The 23,233-nt window shown below is 47.5% G+C and overlaps 14 protein-coding genes and 1 non-coding gene across 15 annotated transcripts; 8 read left to right on the top strand and 7 right to left on the bottom strand.

Annotated features, from left to right (window-relative positions):
* Positions 1-4: 4 nt before the first annotated feature.
* GL50803_002012 (uncharacterized protein) lies at positions 5-394 on the bottom strand (the record flags this gene model as incomplete). Its single annotated transcript, XM_001709141.2, has 1 exon — positions 5-394. One exon carries the CDS (start codon positions 392-394, stop codon positions 5-7), a length of 390 nt encoding a protein of 129 aa, XP_001709193.2.
* A 232-nt stretch (positions 395-626) lies between these two features.
* Positions 627-1,235, top strand: GL50803_002013 (Glutaredoxin 5; the record flags this gene model as incomplete). The annotated part of the gene is made up of 1 exon (XM_001709140.1): positions 627-1,235. One exon carries the CDS (start codon positions 627-629, stop codon positions 1,233-1,235), a length of 609 nt encoding a protein of 202 aa, XP_001709192.1.
* Positions 1,236-1,263: 28 nt separating this feature from the next.
* Positions 1,264-2,397, bottom strand: GL50803_002014 (uncharacterized protein; the record flags this gene model as incomplete). The annotated part of the gene is made up of 1 exon (XM_001709139.1): positions 1,264-2,397. One exon carries the CDS (start codon positions 2,395-2,397, stop codon positions 1,264-1,266), a length of 1,134 nt encoding a protein of 377 aa, XP_001709191.1.
* A 158-nt stretch (positions 2,398-2,555) lies between these two features.
* Positions 2,556-4,373, top strand: GL50803_0016833 (Tenascin-like protein; the record flags this gene model as incomplete). The annotated part of the gene is made up of 1 exon (XM_001709136.1): positions 2,556-4,373. The coding sequence occupies one exon, from the start codon at positions 2,556-2,558 to the stop codon at positions 4,371-4,373; it is 1,818 nt and encodes a 605-aa protein (XP_001709188.1).
* A 73-nt stretch (positions 4,374-4,446) lies between these two features.
* On the top strand, positions 4,447-4,851 carry GL50803_002101 (Cytidine deaminase; the record flags this gene model as incomplete). Its single annotated transcript, XM_001709134.1, has 1 exon — positions 4,447-4,851. One exon carries the CDS (start codon positions 4,447-4,449, stop codon positions 4,849-4,851), a length of 405 nt encoding a protein of 134 aa, XP_001709186.1.
* Positions 4,852-4,925: 74 nt separating this feature from the next.
* GL50803_0016834 (Kinase, STE STE11) lies at positions 4,926-10,439 on the bottom strand (the record flags this gene model as incomplete). Its single annotated transcript, XM_001709132.1, has 1 exon — positions 4,926-10,439. The coding sequence occupies one exon, from the start codon at positions 10,437-10,439 to the stop codon at positions 4,926-4,928; it is 5,514 nt and encodes a 1,837-aa protein (XP_001709184.1).
* A 20-nt stretch (positions 10,440-10,459) lies between these two features.
* On the top strand, positions 10,460-10,765 carry GL50803_0010840 (DNA-directed RNA polymerases I and III 16 kDa polypeptide; the record flags this gene model as incomplete). Its single annotated transcript, XM_001709131.1, has 1 exon — positions 10,460-10,765. One exon carries the CDS (start codon positions 10,460-10,462, stop codon positions 10,763-10,765), a length of 306 nt encoding a protein of 101 aa, XP_001709183.1.
* Positions 10,766-10,985: 220 nt separating this feature from the next.
* On the bottom strand, positions 10,986-11,588 carry GL50803_0029327 (Vacuolar protein sorting 2; the record flags this gene model as incomplete). Its single annotated transcript, XM_001709130.1, has 1 exon — positions 10,986-11,588. One exon carries the CDS (start codon positions 11,586-11,588, stop codon positions 10,986-10,988), a length of 603 nt encoding a protein of 200 aa, XP_001709182.1.
* A 382-nt stretch (positions 11,589-11,970) lies between these two features.
* GL50803_0010843 (Serine carboxypeptidase) lies at positions 11,971-13,539 on the bottom strand (the record flags this gene model as incomplete). The annotated part of the gene is made up of 1 exon (XM_001709128.1): positions 11,971-13,539. One exon carries the CDS (start codon positions 13,537-13,539, stop codon positions 11,971-11,973), a length of 1,569 nt encoding a protein of 522 aa, XP_001709180.1.
* Positions 13,540-13,605: 66 nt separating this feature from the next.
* Positions 13,606-16,077, top strand: GL50803_0015303 (Transmembrane domain-containing protein; the record flags this gene model as incomplete). The annotated part of the gene is made up of 1 exon (XM_001709126.1): positions 13,606-16,077. One exon carries the CDS (start codon positions 13,606-13,608, stop codon positions 16,075-16,077), a length of 2,472 nt encoding a protein of 823 aa, XP_001709178.1.
* Positions 16,078-16,179: 102 nt separating this feature from the next.
* Positions 16,180-16,980, top strand: GL50803_0010846 (p21-C-terminal region-binding protein; the record flags this gene model as incomplete). Its single annotated transcript, XM_038045634.1, has 1 exon — positions 16,180-16,980. One exon carries the CDS (start codon positions 16,180-16,182, stop codon positions 16,978-16,980), a length of 801 nt encoding a protein of 266 aa, XP_037901639.1.
* Positions 16,981-17,045: 65 nt separating this feature from the next.
* On the bottom strand, positions 17,046-21,587 carry GL50803_0015304 (Ankyrin repeat protein 1; the record flags this gene model as incomplete). The annotated part of the gene is made up of 1 exon (XM_001709124.2): positions 17,046-21,587. One exon carries the CDS (start codon positions 21,585-21,587, stop codon positions 17,046-17,048), a length of 4,542 nt encoding a protein of 1,513 aa, XP_001709176.2.
* Positions 21,588-21,616: 29 nt separating this feature from the next.
* Positions 21,617-22,291, bottom strand: GL50803_0015305 (Hydroxyacylglutathione hydrolase; the record flags this gene model as incomplete). The annotated part of the gene is made up of 1 exon (XM_001709123.1): positions 21,617-22,291. The coding sequence occupies one exon, from the start codon at positions 22,289-22,291 to the stop codon at positions 21,617-21,619; it is 675 nt and encodes a 224-aa protein (XP_001709175.1).
* Positions 22,292-22,353: 62 nt separating this feature from the next.
* Positions 22,354-22,740, top strand: GL50803_0010850 (uncharacterized protein; the record flags this gene model as incomplete). The annotated part of the gene is made up of 1 exon (XM_001709122.1): positions 22,354-22,740. The coding sequence occupies one exon, from the start codon at positions 22,354-22,356 to the stop codon at positions 22,738-22,740; it is 387 nt and encodes a 128-aa protein (XP_001709174.1).
* Positions 22,741-22,796: 56 nt separating this feature from the next.
* GL50803_00t0010 lies at positions 22,797-22,878 on the top strand. The gene has a single exon. It is a non-coding gene; the product is annotated as a tRNA-Ser (tRNA).
* Positions 22,879-23,233: the final 355 nt, after the last annotated feature.

Genomic DNA, 23,233 nt, shown 5'->3' on the forward strand with positions numbered 1-23,233 from the left:
CCGATCACACATTGACCGTTGCACGGAAGCTATCTGCGTCTGTTTTAAAGTAGCGTCCTTTGAAGAATTGTGATGTGAGCTTATAGCTCTCGTCGTACGCGTCCAGGACGTAATTTGGCTCAATCTGGCGGCATATTGAATAAATGGACTGTATACATTCAAAAAAGATCAAGTTCTTCTGGGGGAGGGAGGGGAGAGCGCGCTCCAGAAGCTTGCGCATGGCATCCTCCTCTTCGTCGTTCTTCACGTAGAACATCAAAAGGACTATGCACCCTTTGTCAACCAGCTTTGAGACGTGGGCGACGTTGGCGGCATTCAAATTCCCGGTGGAGTCGACGAGGTTTATGTTGCCCGTAATCAAAAGTGTATTTCCAGACTTGGGTGCTATGGTCATCTTATTTTCACGGATGGTTTTATGCAATTTCATTTTAAATTCATTTAGAATTGCAATGGTGCAGGGAAATGGCGAAAATTAAAATTTAGCTAAGGAATAGGGTCTGTGACTGCTTACATTCTCATTGCATTCCCTGCTGTGCTTGGCCGGTAGAGCTAGAGGGCGAGGCTAAATAACACTGTAATTTATGCTAGATTAAAACAAAAATTCATTCATACAAACGCCTGGAGGGATGGACCAAATAAACGGGGGGCTTTTTCCTAAGGCACTTGCACTGACGCGGTATGCGTCAAGGGGGCTCATACTAGGCATTATCTCTGCGGCAGGGGCGGAGCTTGAGAATCAACTTGCAGGGTTTCTGACACGGAGGTACCCCAGATCCCTATTCCTACCAAATGCTCAGAACTCTGTGTCTCGCTTTCTAATGCCAGTGTGTGCTCCCTTGGCAACCGTTTCTCGCGGCCTTGAAAGGACGTCTGACCTAAACGCTACCCTGGCGCAGAGCGAATCCATCAAGCAGGAGCTCAAGATGTTTATTCTTCCGCAGATCCGAGAGCTTCTGGCAGAGAACCCCGTCGTTTTGTTCATGAAGGGAACCCCGGACTCACCAGAGTGCGGGTTCTCCAAGTTTGCTAGTATGCTCTTGAAGTACAACAACATAAGCTTTGTCGGCGTGGACGTGCTTGATGATCCTGCGCTGAGGCAGGGAATTAAACTCTATGGGAACTGGCCGACCATACCTCAGCTGTACGTCAAAGGGGAGCTCATTGGCGGTTCAGACATAATCCAACAGCTACACGAGTCGGGAGAGCTGCGGAAGGTGTGTGGCCTACCAGACTAAAGTTTACTGTGGCTTCTGCGTGTAAAAGCTAGTTGGAAGACTTGTGCAAGCTGTGGTATAGATTTTCGAAGCACCAGTTCTCGTTCATGTTATAAGTCATGTCTTCGAAGAGTGTCTCTGGAGTCGTATACACAAATTCTATTATGAACTCGTCAAGACTGAAGAGATCGTTAATCGATTCGCCGTCTGGACCCGTTATGGCATCCGCAGAAAATATCGTATTGCTCTCGGCCAAGAACTGCTTGTGCTTCTCGTTGATTGCTCCCAGCTGTTCTAGAGCGTCTCCAACAATGGAATTGATAAAGAATCCCGAGTTATCAATCTGTAAATTTCCGGAGTACATTTGCCAACCTTCTAGAGAGTTTTGGTCAAGCGGGGTGTGAGGCTCAATCTTGAGGTCCTTCTGCGGTACACCAGAGAGCTTGATATCTGTGTAGCTTACGTTCTGTGCGGCTAACACTATCCGCCTGAGAAATGCATATGTTGGCAATTCAAAGAACAGCTTAATAAGGATTTGCGAGGGGATTGCAGAAAGGTCTGTGCCAGGAATGGTGACATCGCTTTCACCCGGGCCTATTAGCTGAGTGATGGTGGCGCACTTCAAGATGGCTGCAGTTGTGGTATTAACAACGGTAAACAAAGAAATTCCAGAATCCGAGTCTCCTTCGGGGAGGGTTGGAAGCACTGCCACATGCCAACTGTTGGACTGAAGGGAGATATCTTCTTCGTATAGCAGCACGGCGCAGTGGCCTAAAAGAGTCGGTGCAGGCACTTGGCCTGCTGCCCGTAGCTTGTCGGCCTTTCGCTTGAGGGCCAATGTGATGGGGTGGTGGGGCTCCAAACCCGGCCACCGAAGAACATGGGGCTGAAGAGTCTTGAAGAACTCTATCAAGGTATCATGATCCCCCTCGAGATGTATGATGACAAAGGACCCCAAAACAAAAGTATTTCCATAGAGATATGGCTGCTTTGTTGACGACGGCTGCCCTCTATAAACTAGACTGGAAATCAAGTCTATCACGTTGATCGGGACCCCCGCGTTTATAGTGCTCACCAATATTGCGCGTGCTGAATAGCGCGGATATGAAAGGATGCCGGTGCTCTCGTTCCGCGCCAGAAGCGACGAAAAGGCGGTACGGAGCTGGGGAAGACTACCTTTCATGCAATTTTGTAAAATTAGGCATATTTATTTTTTAGTTCTCTCTCAAAACATCAGCAAACATCTCTGCGCACTTGAATAGCAGAGAAAAGACAACTTAAGTATTGACCATAAAGTTGTCTGGGATTTTTTTCTTTTTTATAAAAAGTCAAACTAGTTAAATGCTCCTGCTTGCAGGTCTGCTGGCTTTTGCTCTAGGATCTGACGAGTGTCCTTACTACACCACTAAGGTAGGCCTCAAGTGCGTGCATAATGGGTGCGTGGTTTTCGACTACCGTGGCATTCCTTCCGAATGTGGGGGCCTGGGATACTGTTCCGAAACACCTGCTAACTCTTGGGGCTGTGTTTGCATGTATGGGTCTATTGCCGTAGGGAGCAACTGCGTTTCACAATCCTGCGTTAAGCCAGGCACAGACCTTGAGTGTTCCGGCAACGGAATGTGCATTAGAGAGAAGTGCATCTGCTCTCTCAGGCACAGCGGACTCTACTGTGAGAAACCTATCGACGACCTTTGTCCAAGTAACATGGTGAGCGCGGAGGGATATTGTGTTGTTGAACGATGCCGAAGTGACAACGGATTGATATGCGGAGGCCGTGGTTACTGTTTCAACAACCCCAAGTACGCTGTCCCGTGTTCCTGCGATGAGAACTTTGAGTATATTAAGTCCGGGTGTCACCCAACTAACTGTCTCGGAGTGGTAAGCGAGACCAGTGAAGTCCTTGTTTGTAATGGACACGGTGAGTGTGAGTTTGATGCAGAGAACAGCAAGTGGGGCTGCGATTGTGACGCTGGCTATGTGCGCGCGGGCCACACGTGCGTGCCTCCTACTTGCGCTAGCTCTGGCGCTGAGCATATCTGTAGTTCTCATGGATATTGCACGCTTAACTCTGAGACAAACAGCTATTCTTGTCTTTGTCTTCACGGATATGCAGGAGACTATTGTGAGATGTGTGCAGAGGACGCCATTCCCATCTGGAGCGGTCTCTGTCTTGCCGGTGCATGTGCCAGCTATGATGACAGTGGTAACTTGCTAATATGTAACAACTTGGGAGGTTGCGACGAAGACGCCTCTCTTCCTGCTCCTAGATGCACCTGCTCTGAGGGCGCATTCTTTAAAGACGGCAATTGCTACCCACTGTACTGCAGGACTGGGCCCCATGAGATATGCTCTAATCACGGGACATGCAGCTATGATGGTTGCAGGTGTGAAGAAGGATATTGCGGTGGCTATTGTGAGAACAAGGTCATCACTTGTCCTGATGGAGAAACCTTCCTGGACGGGTCTTGCTATCCGTCTGCGTGTGTCATCAACAATACTGTTTGCAGCTACTTTGGCCAGTGCGTCAGAGACGAGGCGACGGGAACAGCTCGCTGTGTTTGCCCGAAGAATCTTCTCCAAGCAAACGACGGTTCGTGCATCCCAATGGCATGCATTTTCAATGGAGAGGTGTGTCCAAATATGGGCCCCTGCCAGATTGTCGGCGAGGACGAATATGAGTGCTTCTGTAACTTCATCACCAGCACAATCGTTGACGGACAATGTGTGCCATATAAATATCTCAGCAAGAATCTTTTTGGCGAGTATGTCATATGTAATGGCCGTGGGAAGTATGATGTGGGTTCCGACAGCTGTATCTGCCACTCACTATACAAGGGGCCTTCCTGTGAGTTCTGCGCGGAGAATGCTGTGGTGATCAATGGAGAGTGCTACCCCATGTCCTGTGTGAACATACACCACGACGGGACTGCAGCTGTCTGCGGAAATTATGGTCAGTGTATGCTATCGCACGAGACCCACAATCCTGCCCGTGAAATATACAGCTGCATATGCCGCGGATACAGCCATGAGAGCAACCTCTGCGTCTCCAATGTCTGCATGCCCTTCGTCGACGGTCCTGTGTGCAGCGGCCACGGATACTGCGATGGTGGCGCCTGTATATGCGATAGCGGATATCGTGGTGTGCAGTGCGAATATTAGAAACTTTATTTTGAGATGTAAGTGAATACCTTGAGGTTTTTCACCTAGTCCTTTTTCTCCAAAAAAAAAGTCCATGCCTATAACACGAGAGCAGCGATCGGCCCTGATAAAAGCAGCCATAGAGGGGAGTGAGCATGCGTATATACCGTACTCTAAGTACAAGGTCGGCGCCGCCATCTTGACTGAGAGCGGGGAGATTTTTAAGGGCTGCAACGTCGAGAACGCGGCGTATCCTATCGGTGTATGTGCTGAGCGCACTGCTGTTGTCAAAGCTATCAGCGAGGGCAAGAAGGACATGGTCGCGTGCGCCGTGGTTACTCGTGATGGGGGCTCGCCGTGCGGTATGTGCCGACAGACCTTGAACGAATTCAACCCCAAGATGCACATGATATTGGCCAAGTTAGACGGGGAGGTCATAACTGAAATGCCGTTGGACGAGCTCCTCCCCCTGGGCTTCGGGCCTGCAAACCTGCTCTGATTAGTCGGGCATTTGCACTGGGCGCCTAACACGGATAACCCGCGGAATAAATCTTAGTTAACGTTAGTGGAGACTCACTGCATCAGTTCAAACGATTGAATGTATGTCAGGAAGGTCTGGGCCTTCATCGCCAGGGCTGTTCGTGCGTGCCCGTCTGTGCCATTCTCAGTAGCCGGCCGTTCATAAGACAGAACAATCATCAGTTTTCTAATATTATATCTGGTGATGAGCTGCCGTGGGTGAGACGAATGCAGATAGATATGCTCAAATATATCCATACACCCCTTCCGCGTCGTGTTCTGCTTGCTTGCGCGGAGATTGACGAATAGTCTCTGGAGGAACTGCTGATCTGACGACAAAAATTGTGGAATGCTTTCGTGCTGCTTAATAAACCGCGTCAAGTCGCCTATCACCTCGGATGCGATCTTTTCAGTACTCAGCAGAACAGAGAGCTTGGCCAGATTAGCGGGGGAGACGATTACGTTGATAATTCTCCGCCAGGACTGTTGTATGTGGCTATATTTAGAGCAATCAAAGAACCAGCTAAGTAGACAGAGCACTTTGTTGGGATATGTTGCAGCAAGATTGAATATTTTTGACAGCCATTGCTCCCTTCCATCTTCAACGGTAGAGAACTCCTTGAAGATCTTTTCCAAAAGACTCTGGTAGGGGACCATCAACCGGTTTTGCCGTTTTTGTTGATTTGGGAAGCGCTTTGTCGGCCGCAGCGCAGACGTTCTAAGTATTATCTCCATCGCCAGCTCAACTACGTTACCAGAGAACTCTGTTATGGGCGACGGGGAGTAGGATGACGATGCCTCCGGTGCTTGAGATGTCATCTTCTTGGATGGCTTCCGTGGAGAAGATCGTTGAGAATGTGGTCTGCTAGCATCTCCTTCGATGACTGGCGTCAGGCTGCCGTAGATAATCCTATAGCACACAGGTATGAGGCCCTTATTGAGTGCAATGGCGTGTATCTCCGGAAACTGGATGATGCTGTGGCAGAGATAGGTGGCCGAGTCCAAGATGTCGTCTGTTCGGTAGTTCTGAATGTTTATTAACAAATCTACCAGTATGTCAATTGTCTGTGATGTAAGAGATTGCACAAAATCCGGTGTGAGAACAAATTTTCGCAGTGAAGCAAAGAACGTGGTAACAATCGTGTGTATGCGATAGGGCAAAGAGGTAGAAGAGTAGTTGCTTAGGGGAGAGGCTGTGTAAGAAGCTGGTAGACAACTCATCAAGACGCAGCTTATAAAGTTGATGTAGGTTTTCAAAACGTCCTTGGAGAAGATGATGTGTGCATAGTCCAGGTCTACCAGCTTAGTGTATACCTCGATACCCTGCTCTAGAGCCTGGATCCTCTTCTCATTCATTGCTAATATGCTCAAATAGTACTTTAATTTGGTTTCGTTATAGTCCTTGCCCTTATCAGCAAAGAATATTGACCGGAGTCTATCGCTAGTCTCCCCAGAAAGGTCCAAGTCAAAGGGATTGTTCCAGTCGACTCGCTGGCCAATGACCTGGACTTCACAGGTGGGGTAATTGTAGGGCGAACCCTCTAAGATTGGGGGCAGGAGCTTCCAGAACAGAAGAATGTTAAGCGATTTTGCAATGTACTCGTATGCATTTTCAGTTATTAATATCGTTGCATAGGATTGTGTTGAGATTGTCGGTATTTCCATTATGGACTTTGCTGGCTGAATGGCAGACGTGGAGCCTACCCGGCTATTTTTGGTGGATACGGCCTTTTCAGATGGGAGGACAGAGTCTAGTTGATACAGTTTTACCACGTGATCAAGGACCTCTCTCTCATCGGTCAAGAACTTGGAGTTGAGAATACCTACCTTCCGTGCTTTAGATGTCTTGTCTTTAAACACCAGCTTATAAATTATGCCAATGACTTGAATAACAAAGCGTGCATCCTTGGTAGACAGGAGGCAGTCGCACAGCTGCAAAATCTGAGAGTGTAGGATGAGACAGTAATCTATGGAAATGAACTCTGCAGATGCAAAGTTTCCGTCAATAAACACCTGCAGAAGATCAGAGACCACGGTCCGCGTCTCACCCTGGAGCACATTGATCAGTGCATCTTTGTCACAGGGGTACGAAACTAGTTTCTGTGACGAGTCTGCCGCAGAGGGGTCTATTTGGAAGCCTACGCATGAATCTTCACCATAGATTGACGAATTCGTATGACCCGTATCTTTATCAACAATAGGCACAACGGTAGGGATATTAGTGGGCACAATGCTCGGGGTTTCGCGACCGGTTAGCATAGATGGGTAGTGAGACAAGCCAGCATGGTCATTTTCTAGTGTCTTTGAGGTACATGAAAATCTGGGAACGTTGGGGAGCTGCAGAAGGTGAGCGTAAGATCTCGCCGGTACTGTGGTACTGTGGATTATTTCATAATAGTCTTTAGTCCCCTTCCTAGCTGAGTATTTTGGGCGTTCCTTGTCCTTTTCACTTACTCTATCTGCCCCAACGTTGATTGGCAGAGATGAGTACGTAAAGCTACGAAATGCTAGAAGCGTCCGATCAGCTGTTGCTTTAAATTCTCCCAGGAAACTCTTCAGTGCATACTTGTCGTCAGTGTTTTGATTCTTCAGCGTGGTGTATGTTAGAAATAAATGCGTCGTGAGATGGCAGTCAAGAGATCTGATTGTATCGTGCTGTATTTGGGATTTTTGATTGGTGGTTGTACCTGAATCGAATTGGCCGTTAACACGACCGGATCTGGCTGTGCTGATAGTATCATTCTGTAGCGTGGTCTGGGCGTCTTGGCTGTGCCGCATGAACTTGAAGCCCCGTGATTCGGAATTAACTGCCTCACATGTTTGACTTTTTATCGCTCTAAAAAAATCAGAGATTGATTCTACAAAAGTAATAGAATTGGAGATTTTAAAATCTATTAACCTTTTCATCAACGGAGGAAGGCCCAGGGCGGTTAGGTTCATTATCAACCGCGGTGAATACTGACACAGCACATACAAAATCTTGCACAACTCTATACAGTACTCATACATGTACAGGGTCAATGCCGCATTCCAAAAGATGGCTCTGCGGGTTGCAAGCGACATAGCAGCTTTAGGATCTCCTCTTTTACTTTTGTTGTTTCTATCCCGCAGATCTGCATTTAAATAGTATTTCTCATCAAATTCCTTTCCGAAAAACTCCTGAGCCGCACCCAGAAACGGAACATTAGTGGATTTGGAGGGGAGTGCTTCATCGAGCAAGGAGTGGTTGGATTCCGGAAACGATCCCAGCTCACCAAATTTCTTCAAGACCAGAGGCTCTAGCGACGATGAGTGCAAGTTACTCTGAAGAGTATTTGTGAGAGAATGATACTGGGGGCGAACCATAGATGTTTTTTGCATGCCAGCTGCATAGGAACTTGGCATGTGTCTGCCCCTTGATGATGGTTTTGCCGGAGAATGCAAGCTTGCTGTGTTGTGCACTTTGAGCGTACTAAAGGACATTTGGATCGAGTCATAGCCACTAGCAGTTGAGGATTGGTTAGAGTCTGCGTCAGGATTGCTGGAGTACAAGGCCTTGGTTCTATGTGTCGACTCCTGGTCTCTTGGAGTAGTAAGCGGTAACCCCTGATAGTTCTGCTGTCTCTCGCGAAGAGCCTTGAGCTTGTTCTTTAGAACGCTGGTCTCTATTGGGTGAGTGTTATACAAGTTATTTAGATTAACGCAAACCTCATTGAAGTGATCCATGGACGAAGCCAATGAAGAGTTCTCTATATTGATTAGAATGTTATCAATGTGTTGTATCACAGACAAGAAGCCACGCTTTTCCATTATGTTTGAGATTAGGACCCCCGCTGTCTCCGTTGGCTGCAGACTCTCTAGGTCCAATTCATATGGCAAGAAGGGTGAGGGATCCTCTTCCCCGTTGGTAGGGTTTTGGTGCCCTCCGCTACCATCAGCAATAGCCTCTTGCTGTTTCTGGGGAAACATATGACCTCTAAAGATGCAGGAGAGCTTCTTACGCTTCTGCGAAGTTGAGATTGCTTTTAGTAACTTGTGTGCGTCTATTATGGAATATGATGCAAAGACGTTCTTCTCTAGTATGCGGAGATGCTGCTTTATTGCTTTCTTGTTAATCTTGGGAGTCATAAGGATATTGCTCATAAAGGTGTGTCGCATAACTCCGTCAATAATTACAGAGTCTTGGCCCGGGGGTTCCTTGCAAGAAACGTCTAAGATATCATTGCTCATAGTCCCGATCAGGGAATTGTATTTGTTGTCGTCGCTGAGGTCCTGGATGTCTGGAAAGAGAGTTAGGTCATCACTGTCAGAGTTGATGCTTAAAATGGAATCTGTCTGGATATTTATGAGCGGATCTGCTCCGAAAAGAGATTCTGAGCGCTCAAAGTCCCGTTCCAGACGCCTTGTCCTCACAGTTTCAAGTCGTGTGGCCAAGGTGTCATGTGTAAGGCTGGAAAACTGTGGAGCCGAGGAGCCTGCGTTGTGTCTGACAGAGGACTTTGAGAGGGGCTTTTCCGAGACCTTTGGGCTTGTTGATTTTGGATAGCTTGGATTCTGTAATGTGTGCATGTCTAAAGTGCTGGAATTGGGCTCCTTGGTGGGCGGGAGTGCTTGAACATCTTTCCCTGTGCTCGATTCTCTGCTTGATCTTCTGCTCGACTCCTTGGGTGATCCTGGTAGCGAAAAGCCTTTCGGTGGTGGGAGCATGTTATTGGTCAATGTAAGCTTTGCTGACTCTCTTGGGCCAACAAGCTGCTTTTGCCTCATAAGGCTGTTTGCATTTTTGATGAGCCACGGGTGATTCAGAAGCTCAGCACAACTGTGCCGCTCATGCGGATCAATTTTGAAGCAGCACGAAAGGAAATCTGCGCACTCGGGGGAGATGTTGGGGGGAAGCGGCATCTCCGTGAGCGTTGCAATGTTATACATTGCTGCAAACCCCGTAAGGTTGTGAAAGGGCGGCTTCTTAGTTAGTAGCTCAATCATCGTGGCACCTAAGGACCAGACATCAGACTTAGTGGATACACCCTCTTCGTTGATCACCTCTGGGGCAAGCCAATAAGGAGACCCCTCGACGACGGTCGGATCCACATCTTGAAGCCGTTGAGAGAGGCCAAAGTCAGTCAGTTTGCAAAGTCCAGAAGAGGTCATCAAAATGTTTGCCGCCTTAATATCTTTGTGGATTATGCCCTGCTCGTGTAGATATTTAAGTCCCAACAATATTTGGTAAATATAGCATGCTACCACATTTTCTCCCAAATCATCATATTGCTTAATTAACGTCTGCAAAGAGCCAAAATCTACTAATTCTAGAATAATATAAAGGTAATTCTGCTCTAAGAAGCACCCCCGGTACTTCACTATGTTGGAGTGGTTCAGTTTAGACAAAAGGTTTATCTCAGACATCACTTCCTTGATAAATCCCTGGTCAACAGCTTTCTTTTTGCCCTTAGGCTCCAACTGCTTGAGTGCCACAAAACCACCTGTTACTTCATCTGCTGCTTTCCACACCTTCGCGAAGGCCCCTTTTCCTATGAGGCAATGTAAAGTGTAGCGGCCACGTATGGTGAGGGGATTGTCTGTCTGCATTTTTTTATGCTAATAAAAGGATGGAGGGGAGGAACGCCACCTTTGTCATTGTCAACGAGGACCACACGCTAGGGAATTGCATTCGCTACTGTCTTACTTGTAACCCAGCCGTCTCTTTTGCTGGCTACTCTGTCCCTCACCCCGCAGAGCCGAAGCTAAACCTTCGCATTCAATCTGACACTCAGTCCGCCACTGACTGCCTTTTGCAGGCGGCTGACCTCATGTACGCTATAGCAAGTGTCTTGAGGCAGCGACTTGCAGAGGCCTGTGGGGTTAGTCCTCCTCCTTCCTCCAGAACCAGCGAAAACCGGTCTATCACCCAGTAAACCAAGAATGGAAAAGGCTGGTAGCTTGTGCTGGTGCCAAACTTGGTGCCCAACTTGTGTCTCCAATACACAGGCTCAACCTCTACCCACCCTACTAGCTAGATCGTTATGTTTACTTTACCCCAAGCTATGATGTGCAGAGCAGAGCAGAGCAACGCCCACAAGAATAAAAGGTTAGAACAGTAGCAAAAAGGACAGCAACAGAAGCAGCGAAACCGGATTACTTGTTAGAGATCGTGTTGACATCACCAGAGCCAGGGACCCACTGTGCACACTCAGCCATGTACGAGTCCATGTCTAACAACTTCTGCTTCTGGAGGAGGTCGAACTCGCTCATCACCATGTCAACCTCCTTGCTGGCCTGAGAGCTCTCGTTGTCGATTCGGATCGCAGAGTCCAAGCTGTCCTCCATATAGCTTTGCCTAATTTGAAGGTTTTGCATTTCGCGCGAAAACTTTGCCAACTGCTGCTGCATCTCCTTATTATTAACGTTCTTATTTAAACTGGCCATGATTGCGGCGGACTTAGAGATGATTCCGCCCACAACTTCGAAGGACTTGGCCAACTGCATGTTCATTTGGAGAGATAGGATTTGAGCCTTCGAGACACTCAAGCGCTTGATATTGTCCTTAATTCTAACCAAGCACTTTGCGTGGATTTCGGCAGAGGAGCGATCACCGTCCTGCGCAGCCTTTCGAATTTGCTGTTCAACTTTTTTTCTTTCGAACTCCAGCTGCATCCTCTCTCGTTCAATGCTCCTTATAGTTTCTCTGGCTTTCTCTTTGTATGCCTCGAGACTAGCTGCGATAGTACGCTCCTTCATTTCTTTTTTGTCCCACAATCAAGTAAATTTTTTTCGTACCCTTTTTAGCCCGCAAAAAGACTTTAGAAATTGAGCTTAGTTTATGTGGATGGTTTGCAAGGTTGCCCACTCACATACAGATAGCCTGCACTCTGGTCATCAAAAGCCTTTTCTGATATTGTTTACTTCTTTACTTATAAGAATTACGGCGCTGCCCTGCGTCATTAAGGTTTGAATGCTCATGTAGTAAGTGGTAAGATTGTATGTCCCGGGTCAATTAGCTTTCAGGGCAAAGTATTTTTTGAAGTTGCTACAATTAAAGTTATTTTAATAGAGCCCAATAGAAGCATGAAATCGTGGATAGGTGGTGAGGAAGCCTCTTGATGATGTTTACAGACTGACATCAACTAAACCCCAAAGCAGATCTTAGAAACTCAAGCTGCGTGGCGCGCAAGCTGTCATTGATCGACCACGATGTGTACAGATCTGTGCAGTGCGACCCATTCGGTATGTACGATGTGGTCGAGCCATTATGGAGATGATGCCCTGTGGACCAGGTCTCCCCTTCACGATAACTGAGCTCGCTCCACGGGTCCACGTGACCATTCGTAATGTAGATGTTAGACATCTTGATGTTTCTGGCACCATAGTACACGTTAGTGAACCGGACAGCCTTGTTGACGAGGTCATCGCTCTGGGAACGTGTGAAGCTAGGGGCACCCGGCGGTGTAGCGCCCGGGGCAAAGTACGCTTTGTAGCACATCTCGAGGAAGTAGTCTAGGGTGATCATGGTGCCAAAGCCCGCAGCAGGGCTCGACGTCTGATAATAACCAAACTCCACACACGTCTGCCACAGCCACGATCGATCTACTGCAAACTCTGAATCTATGCTGGTATCCTGTATGGCCTTAATATACCCATCGAATGAAAGGTCAATCTCTTCCATTGAACCCCCGTAGTAGTCTAGTAGCCATGAAGCATATGCTTTAAGGTCCTGGTAGCTCTCTCCAGTGTCGTAGCTATCATAGGATGCCTCAATAGCCTTGCACATCTGCTTGATATCACCATCCTTCGTGGTGTTGTAATACCCATCGTGCTTAGCGTACTGCACAACACCAGAGGGAGCGCCCATAGCAGACATGAAGCTGGCCTTATCATACCCTGTGCTATTGTAAATGCTTTCCTCTTTGAGCTTAAAGATTGTAGCCAAGGTCGCCTTGTCGTGACTTAGCAGGTATTCCGCATCCTTGTGGGCGGCAGAAATGATGTCCATGCAGCGGTCCCCTCCATACTTCCGTACCTGAGAATCAATGTGCTGAAGGTATTCTGGATAGTCTGTCTGTGCCAGATATGGGCCGCTGGAAGAGATTGCAGCGTCAATAATGAACGGAAACTGAATGCGGGCCCACGCAGCCAGATTGCCCGAATAGGATCCGCCGACTGCCACAATCTTTGTACCCTCTGGAAGATTATACTCTCGCTTCAAATATGCAAGAAACGTAGCTATATCGGCCAGTGCTTGGTCTGAACGGAGGAGGCTCAGGTTAGCTGAATTCGTGCTTGGAAACGAAGCTCCGTAGAAGCGATGCTCAAGTGCAACCTTGAGGCCGTTCATGTTCTTTGCAAAGTAGTCAATGCTGAAGTAGTCTCCGACATCTCTTGGAGTAGCCGGTCCCTCCCCGCCTATCATGAGAAAGACGGGCCCCCCTGCCTTGTAGTAGGTGTCATTGTAGTAGTACCTTTGCGACCACTTCTTGGTATTCGTAGAGTCAAAGTGATCCACGTGCTGTTCACGGAACCAGAGTTCCCCGGGGTAGTGTTGGACCCTCACTGGTTTTGGTGCCTTTAAAGGGACAGGAGAGCCATCTGGAGACAGGTCGGTGTCCAGGCTGCGGGTGAAGATAGAGGAGACGCGGGAGAGGGGCTTCTTTGAAATGCTTCCGAGAAGGAAGATAAAGAGAAGCGAAATCATTTATCGCTGAATTTTATTTTTTGAAAGGAGAAGGAAGAAGAATTAAGCAGAAGACAGCAGATTTCCATGTCTGGCCCAGGTCGCCGTGGTGTAAAGAACCGCTGCAATGCACTATTCATTAACATGGCTACCATTTGGAATACCTATGGGTTTGACGTAATGATGTATCATCTTCTATGTAACGAAATTCTTGTCTACACCTTCTTTCTGATGAGCATCTACTCTGCTATCTATACCATCTATGGTATAATTGATTTCTCCTCCTCTCAGGCCCTTCTAACCTCAAACCTCTTCACGGTTATGCAAGGATATGGATATGATTGGATTTCCTTTGCCGTACAGATGTCTGCCATACTTGCTTTTGTTCTCTATACCAAGTTCCTGCTCATTTATAGACGCGACTTACTGAGAATCCAGGAATTGACACATCTAGACGTGAGTTTATATACACTTTTCCTTTACAACGTTAGGGCTAAGACGCGCGATGAAGACATAATTGCGCGCATCGACAAGGACTTAACATATCTAAAAGGTACATTTGCTGTTCCCAAAGAGGTACAGCGACCAGTAACCAAGGAGCAAGACCCTAGGGGCGATAGAGGCGAAGCGTTCCATGTCTCAATGCATGAGAAGGTCATCAAGTGCGGGCAGAAGAGGTGGGGAAGAAAGGGTGATTGCGAAAGAGAGCATCACATAGATCACATCTTCTCATTGGAGAGGATTCGCGACTTAAATGTCTATCATGCTAAGAGACGTCTTGCAGAACTTGAGACGCAATACTATAATCAGATTAAGGCAAATCCCCAGAAGCTTGTACCAAAGCGTGGTCGTGGAGCATCCTGCCTAAAGGCGCTTGGGATTATCAAGTGCATGCAAAAATATGGGCTTCTGCGGGATGCTATTTGGTATAATGAGGCTATTAAATGGGAGAAAATGAAAGTACAAAAGATGGAGGCCATGAGTTCAGAGACAAGCAAAGGAATGGCTATTGTCATTTTCAAGTTGGCCTCAGCAAAAACGGCTTTCTACAATCATCGGCAGTCTTACTTGGGAGACAGATATGTCGCGGTTAAAGGAAACATCATACGTGTCACCAAAGCACCATCACCCAGCGATGTGAATTGGGATAATGTGCACAGAGGGAGAGCTATTTTCCTTGTGATGTTCCTCTGTTGTCTTCTCCTTTCATTACTGCTTACATCCGTTGTTTATTTGATCACCGCAGTGATCAGAGCTTATCAGCGAATCATTGCGTCTCAGACAACCTCTGTCATTACGTCGCTCGCGCTAAGTGGAAGTATGTACCTTGTTATATTACTTTCCGATTATCTGGGGAGGGTCTTGATGACCAAGATCGTCCAACTAGAGCGCCATCACACAACCTCTGCGTATGAAACATCGTATCTGCTCCGTTACTTTATCTATATCTTTATCAATAGACTGACACCTCTATATTCCCGAACAATCTTGGAATATTTAACCAATCTATTCACCAATCTATTCAAGCCATTGAACCTGAACAATTATTATTTTTTTAAAATAATAGACTTCACGAAAGATTGGCGGTGGGGAAAAGATACTCCGGGGCGCGACATATTAATGTATGTGATACTAGCAACTGTCCTTGATAACACACTTGATGTTATCCTGCACTATTTGCAACCCGCTGCATGGGGTGAATGCTGTCATAAACGTCACACAAGTAGCCCTGAACATCTCATAGAACGTGGTGATAGCGTTGTTGAGGAGAACACAGAAACAATAAGCTTGGTGACTACCAAGGCAAAGTACTACTGTGGCTGTCACTGTGAGTTCTGCAGAGTGCGGTCACATGACGAAGAAGCTTTGCGGCTAAAGCTAGAGTACAGCATGCTCTATTGCAGACTGGCATCTATATTCACTTACAGTCTATCATTCGGATATACTCAGCCCGTAATACTCCCTATCGCATGTGTGTATTTTCTTTTGCAGAACATTGTGGGCAAATGCAAGCTCGTCTACTTGTCTAAACCGGGAAGGAAATTCTCAACCTCTCTGTCATCATATTTTTGTAACGTATTGCTGACCTTTAGCTATCTATTTGCAACAGCTACATTAGCTCAAGGGTATCTGTCCAGCGCGGTTGTGCCAGCTGGAATAGCTCTCTCTATTGGCTTCCCAATCGTCATTCTCTTCTCAGCTATCTTCAATACTGCAACTATATGTGCTCTTATTAAAATCTGCCGCTGCAGAAGGAAAATTGAAAAGGAGACGTCCCTTCGCAAGAGCATCATAAGCCATAGTTATGGAATGCTCAGCAAAGAGATAGAAGAGGAAAGGCGGTTCAACAAGATGCCCATCTATGATCCTGACCTGCATGGAGAATATATATTTCAGCCAACAACGGGCTATTCTGAAAAAGAATGTGCAAAGCTAAAGACTCTCTTATCTAGTGCAATCTCAGGAAAGGCAGATGACTCCAGCGCCACGCCTGAGGTAACAGAGGCGATGGCCGTATCGAAGTTAAGAGCCTCTCCTACATCGTCACAGATAGACTAGTGTACTCTGTCTAGTTACCCTTTCCCTGCGCCTATACAAAGTTATGCTGTCTCTGAAGGGCGCCAGTAATCTCTTGTCTCAGAATGTTTCAAAATGATTAAAATGAACTCGCAAGATGACCAGAGTGAAGAGCTCTTTATGCCAGAGGCGGAGTTCTCTGATGTTCAGCTTAACCTAGAGTTCGCTGACTCGTCAGAAGACTTTAAACCGGAGATTGAGACGCTAGCTGGTGCATTTTGGGCACAGACGCCACACAGTGAGCTTGCCTTTGAATTGGCCAAAATAGTTTCAGCCCAGCCTGAAATTGGTACAGTTGCTTGTGGCGACGACTCGGCTGTCCTAGGATACCATAGTATAATTAACTTAGGACAGCACATGCATATCTCAGCCATAGAGGCCCTCTTTGACTTGCTATTAAATGCCTTAGAAGAATACAAAGACACGTTGCCGCCTGCTAAGCTTTTCTGGCAACGCCTTAAGGCTGGGACTGTTTGCCTAGGGTTTCTGACTACAGGCCGCTACACAAATTTGCCTATGAGTGCAATTGCAGCCTTCTATCAGGTTGTCAAGGACGACATAGAGTGGGCCTCTAGTGCAAAATACAATAGCAGCACTCCGTCACATCTCTTTAAGTTCACTCACATCCTTTACATCACCAAGGCCGTGCTGAAGGATACTGAGCCTTCCATGAACCAAACAACTGGGTGCACAACTAATCCATTAAACCGCCTCAAGAAACGAAGCCTGGCTCGGCCAGAGGACACAACCATTATTGAATGTTCTCTATTTACTCTTCTTGTACCAGCTTCCTTGGGCTCATTTACCTGCTGGGTGATCTCTGTTCTAGATTTGGCCGGGTACCTTCGTGTCTCGAAAGCATTAGCTGATGAGGACTTCGATTGAGTCAATATAGGTGTTGCATACGTGCCATCCGCCGGAAGTTGTTTGCATAACAGGTGATTGTCATGTCAGCGTGGTCCCTTCAGTAGTTCCCGAATGCGGTTATCGTTAGCCCAGTACAGCGCGTTCTTCTTGTCTGGCTGGGTGATGTCCAGCTCCTCATCTAATAGTAAACGAACACATGCTTCATGCCCATTTGTTGCAGCAGCCATGAGCGCAGTGAAGCCTTCACCAAGCTCATAAGCTGCGGTAGTCGTCATTCTGACCTCCATATCCTTCAACAATTTGACACAGTCAGTGTACCCATTCCAAGCGGCAAACATGAGCGCCGTGCGGCCCTCCTTATTCTGCATACGTCCCTCTACGGGAAGAAGCATGCGGCAGGCCTCCAAATTCCCCTTACTTGCGGCAAGCATTAACGAAGTTGTTCCATTGTTCCAGCCGCGGCCAGTCATCTGCATTTTCGCCTCATAAGGTATGAGCAAACGCATTATTCCGAGATACCCCCGTTCTGCAGCAATCATGAGACCCGTGCGGCCATTTCTATCTGTGAGCTTAGCCTGCTTGGCCAGTAATGAATATACCTGAACAATGTCATTAAGTTCAGCCGCTTGCATGAGTTCTGTGCAACTCTTTCCGTCGTGCGGAAGAATATCATCTGTGCTGGGTGTCTCCCGACGAGCTAGTATTTCCGCTGTCTGTAAATTGCCAGCCTCCAAGGCGAAAGCCAGCGCTGTCTGCCCATCTTTTGTCATTATTCCAGCTTCAGCGTTCAAAAGGCAATAAACTGCATCAGTGTAGTCGAGCTTTGCAGCTATCATTAGGGCTGTTTCCCCATTACTATTTTTCTTCCCAGCCTCCACAGGAGCAAGAAGTTTGACGAAGTCCAACTTTCGCCGAGTTACGGCTATCATAAGTGCCGTGTAAAGTGGATAGGGAGGAATGTCTCTAGTCTGCATGCCCGCCTCTCTATTTATTAAGCGCCGCGCAATATCAAGTCTATCATGTTCTACTGAATACATCAGTGCGGTCCTGCCGTTAATATCCATCAATCCAGCTGAGAGATCTATCAGCAACAAGGCTGCATCGGTAAACCCAACTTGGATGGCATACATCAACGGCGAAATACCTTGTTGATCTTGCCTTCTTGAAAGGCTATCCATAGCTTGTTGCACAGCCGTGATATCCTTATTAGTTATGGCACGGAAAAGAACGTTGTCATCGTGCTGTCTTTGCATGGTTGTGCGTACAATATTTGTATTAATAGTTGGGGACACTGCTTCGGAGACAGTCACTGTTTCCACCATAGGGCTTATGGTAGTGTTGACGACGCTGACTCGCCGATCTATAGGTTTGGGTACATTTGCCAGAGCCGTGGACGCTGAGGAGGGACGATAAATTACATCCTGCAAAAGACCATGTGAAGCATTTGCATTAGGCTCCAAGAGCGGCTGTTCCTTATGTGACTGGTGGGCATTAGGGGCATGGCCTCCCGGTAAGTAATCATCGTTTCCGGTATGTGCTTGCTGAATCGTAGCAAATCCAGGAGTGAACAGAGACGGGGTTGCTGTTGTCACAGAGTCCTCAATTGGTGCTGATGTTATGCTGCCGCGCCTATTCTCAATAGCGTGCTGCAACGCGGAGAGGATGTCGTCTTCGGAGATACGTGCTGGCGTTTCGTGCATCCGTCGAGGATCCAGTGAGCTCATTTCATGCATATCGGGGATACCTCGCAATGCAGAATTGGGGCCGGCTGCAGACGCAGAGCCTGGGCGTGATGATCCCTGCTGCTTGGCATGTCCAGAACTCTGAAAAGTGTATGTACCTGAACCTGCAGGATAAGACTGTCCCGAAACAAGCCTTATGGCCTCTAACTCAGCGACCCGTTGCTTCAGTTCTGAGCATTCCCTGATGTACTTTTGAATATTTGCCTCTTTGTTTTGACGTAGAGGCTGCAAAATACTGATGAAATCTTGCCGTAACTTGTCTTGGGCTATAGCCAGAGCAGAATCTATATCACGTAACTCAAACATGATGCTTTTGCTCAAAAGGGCAGACAATGCAACTGTGGATCCACCCATCACGGCATAATAAAGAGCCGTGTTACCTGCTGCATCCCTCTCTGTGCATAGTTTTTCCAGAAGTATGTTTATGGATTGCACGCTTCCACTGTGTGCTGCAAGCATCAAAGCAGTGCAACCAGCCGGCCATGTGGAAAGTTGTGTTGTGGAGAAGTAGGCCTCATAGTCTAATAGTAGCTTGACGATGAGATAGTGTCCAGAGATCACAGCATGCATGAGAGCTGTAAATCCATCAGATTGCTGAATCCCTGCTTCATGCTCTGCTAAGACAAAAGCTATGTCAATAAAGCCATTGCATGCAGCATGCATGAGTGCTGTCTTGTTATCTCTATCTCTTACCCTCGCCATTATACCTACATGAGCCTTTACATATGCGACATTATTTTGCTGGACGGCAGAGAACCAGGCATCGCCGAGATCTGTCTGGGTTCCAATAGAGTTACTGGCCATAATTTGAGATATATTGAGCCTGCTACTAGAGAGACTCGGCGGAAGGGCATAGGCTGGGCCCTTTTGAGAGTCTTTGGCATCTGGAAATTCAAGGCCGTGCTGCTGCTTGAGCTGTGCCAGTTCAGTAGTCAGAGCTTCTATTATTCCTGCTTGAGAGGTGATTTCGAACTTCTGTAGCATGTAATCGTTTCGAAGCTTTTCAAGCTCTTTGTTATCAGCATTCTCAGAAAAATTTAATTGCGATGATTCCATAATACAAACATTAGAGTACAGTTTAGATACAAAGTCTGTTACTTTCTCTTTTTTAGTTTCAGGTAAATCTAAAAGAATTTCATGAAACGTACAATCCATATCTTTGTCGGGAAAATGAAGTGTGCGGAGCGGTGTCTTAAGCTTTTCTGCAAGGCGGGAAGCTGGAGACATTCGTATGGATGTAATTGCATCTAGCGCCGACAGAATAGTCTTATCTTCATACACCTTGCTGCCATCTAGGTTCAGCATTGGAGAGGTAAGCCTGTTATGACTCAGCGGAGGGGTAGCAGCAATTTTACTTTTAACCAACGTGTGCCCTTCTAATGCAGTTATATATTTTTGAACATCCTTCCAACTTTCTATTGCATCTAAAGGAGAAATACCGTTAGGCATATTCGATAAGTCTTCTGCAGTGGTTACCATGGCCAGCTTTCCTGGAGTGTTTGACGATTGATGATTAATTAGGTTGACCATTGGTGCCATCGCACTAATAAGCTGCTTGGTGGTCTTGACTGCAGGACTATTAACGACCTCAAGCACGCTTTGATATGTCCGCGCAGATGGCGGGGTATTCGTTCCATTTGCTACTGTTCCTATATGTGACAACGCTAAGCGCAGATTTCGCTCAATTTCGCTAAAGGAGCTAAAAGAACGGTCAGTCTGCACAACGGGAGCAGGAGCAGACGATGCACCGGCGAATGGCTGCATGTTCAATGTTGGCAGAGTCGACTCCGTATTGATAAATGTGTGCAAAGTAGAAGGGTTAGAAGACGTGATCCCCGTGGGGATATGCTGTGATAACGTGCTCACATCCGAAAGAGTGCTAAAATCGTAAGGCACATAAGGTTTGTACGTGGATGATGTATTGGTGCTTATCTTTGGGGCTGTAAAGTTGGCTAACGGTGAAAGAGATCCATGAGTAGCTGTGGTAGAGTCGATCACGTTGGAGTCTGGTAACACAGAGAAGCCGTCAACTGACGTCTTTGTATCAGCCTGCTTCTGTTGCTGTGCACCAAAGTGGTAACTTCGTTGCATAGGTTGCTGAGTCTGTTTCCCGGGGGTGAGTGACTCTACTCCCATTGACTTCGATAGGGAGGGTCTTAAATTGTCAATGAATCCATCAGGACGAGGGATCTTAGACGTGACATTCATAGAGGACGCCTGTGAAGCGTCGCTATCTGCTGTAAGGATATTATTTGCCGAGGCTGCTGGCTTGAAGCCATCTTTGACATCTGTCTTGAGTGATTTAACATTTATTTGGGAACTTGCAAAGGAATGATGATGCTCAAGAGCCTCCTTCAACGCTGTCTCAATTGCACCAAGGTCCTTAGCCCGTGCTAAAGAAAGAGAGAGCTCAAGCACCTCCTCTTGGAAGACCATTCTTTGTAGCAAGAGGCGAACACAAACAAGGCTCTCCGCTAGAACCGCATAGTCCAGAGCACAGAGATCGTGACTGTCCCGCCTGTACGACACATATTTTAGGAGCACAGAAAGAGACTCCACAGAGACCGATTTGGCGGCAATCATAAGGCAGTCTCGCCCTCGGTCACAATAGATATTGGCCTCGTACGGAGCTAAAAGTTCGCAAACGTCAGGGTAATCCCTCGAGGCAGCAATCATTAACGCTGTCCTGCCATCTCTTGTCATTCGCCCATGTTCGTGGGCAGCCAGGATGCGAACAATGCCTATTTTGTTCAAACGGGCAGCCAAAATAAGAGCTGTATCTCCAGCATCATTCACGGTGAGCTTATACTGTGGCAGAAGCTGTTGAATAAGGCTCGTGTCACCTGCCTCCACGGCACCAAACCAGTCTGCGCTTCCTGGCATCAGAATTTTAATGAAATATTTACTTAACTTCATGTCCAGGAAAGCGCCTCTAGAACATCATTCTTCGACTCGCCCAACGTAACATCATGATTGTGCCCAGGGTAGATTCTGAAATCGTCAGACAGTTCTTTGTAAATTCGTTTCACAGATGCTTTTAATTGCTTTGAAGATCCACCGGGGAAATCTGTTCGTCCGACGGAGTTAGCAAATATGGTATCACCCGTGAAAACGACCTTGGCCTTATTACAGTACAACAGAGAGGAGCCCGGCGTATGGCCTGGGGTGTGCATAATCCTGAAGATGTTATCGTTGCCTAGATCAAAGGTCGACTCCTCACTGAATGTTTCATCCGGTTCAGCTGGAAAGTCAGCTGGAACGGACTCCCCAAAGAGAGGAGCAAACATTCTGTTTGCCTTCCAATGGGTAACATCATCTGCGTGGGAATATATCTTAGGGGAGCCAAATCTGTCACCCTCCTTTTTCAACTCATTCACCACATAACCAGTCCCAAAGACGTGATCGAAGTGCGTGTGAGTAAGGAGGATGAAGAGGACCTTGAGTTTTTGCTTCTTCACATAGTCTAAAACATCGGGACAGCTCGCACCAGGATCGACAATCAGTGCGTTGCAGCTTTTCGGATCAAACGCAACATAGCAGTTTGCTTGCAGGGGGCCCGTAGGGAATGTAGCAACGGTCAGAGACATCACAGGCTGTTTTTGACCTTAGTTTTCAAAACTGCGCCAAGCTGAATTAAAACGGCGAAACAATGCCGATACCGGAGGTGCGTCGACAATTGGCGGCACTCATCAAAGCTGTTCAGCGTGGGGAATGGCCGGCCATACTGCCGCCTGAAATTACCGCAAAAGATTACAGCATTCTTGTGCAGTACATATCTAACCCAGACCAGCGCGTTGAGGCAACACGAAAGCTGGCAGGACTGATAGTGGACCTGAAGACCAACGCACGCTTGCTTCTGGACTCCAATCCGTTTGCTACAGAGAAGGAGCAGCTGCGGCAGATCTTCCGGGAGCAGGAGCAGCTTATTCCGAACGCGTCGATCGGGTGCTCCTTCAGCCGGCGCAGCCTCCTGCTTTCGCACAACACGAGTAGGGCGAGCGTCCTTCAGTCACAGAGCGCCTCGTTCAGCGAGTAAACCCAACCAATACAACCATACTACCTATACAATTTATATGTTCTCGCGCAGGCGACGGCGCTATGGCCGAGTGGTTAAGGCGACAGACTTGAAATCTGTTGTGCGTCGCACGCGTGGGTTCGAACCCCACTGGCGCCGCTTTCGTCTGGGCTTCCGCCGGGATAACGCTTCATGCTATGCGCTCACTTCTCCGTCGAGCACTGCATCCACCTCCAACTCTGGTGCTACCAGCGGACCCCAAGACCTTTTGGACGAGCGTCGATATGTTATGGCTGTCCTAGCGCACACTAATAAAGCTGGAGATGGCAGAGCAATTTTGAGCCTAGAAGCCACACATAATGGAAAGTACATATTAACTGCAAACGTGTGATGATGATTCACTCCGCCCACCGGCTGCCCCCGGCGCTAGCTATTGAGCTCCGCGACGGACCCTCCATCCTTGGCCGTGGAGCGGGGCTCCTCAAGGCAGCAGGGGGCCAGCGCGGTCGCCGCT

Source organism: Giardia intestinalis, chromosome 1, assembly GCF_000002435.2.
Source record: "Giardia intestinalis strain WB C6 chromosome 1, whole genome shotgun sequence".
Taxonomy (NCBI): domain Eukaryota; phylum Fornicata; order Diplomonadida; family Hexamitidae; genus Giardia; species Giardia duodenalis.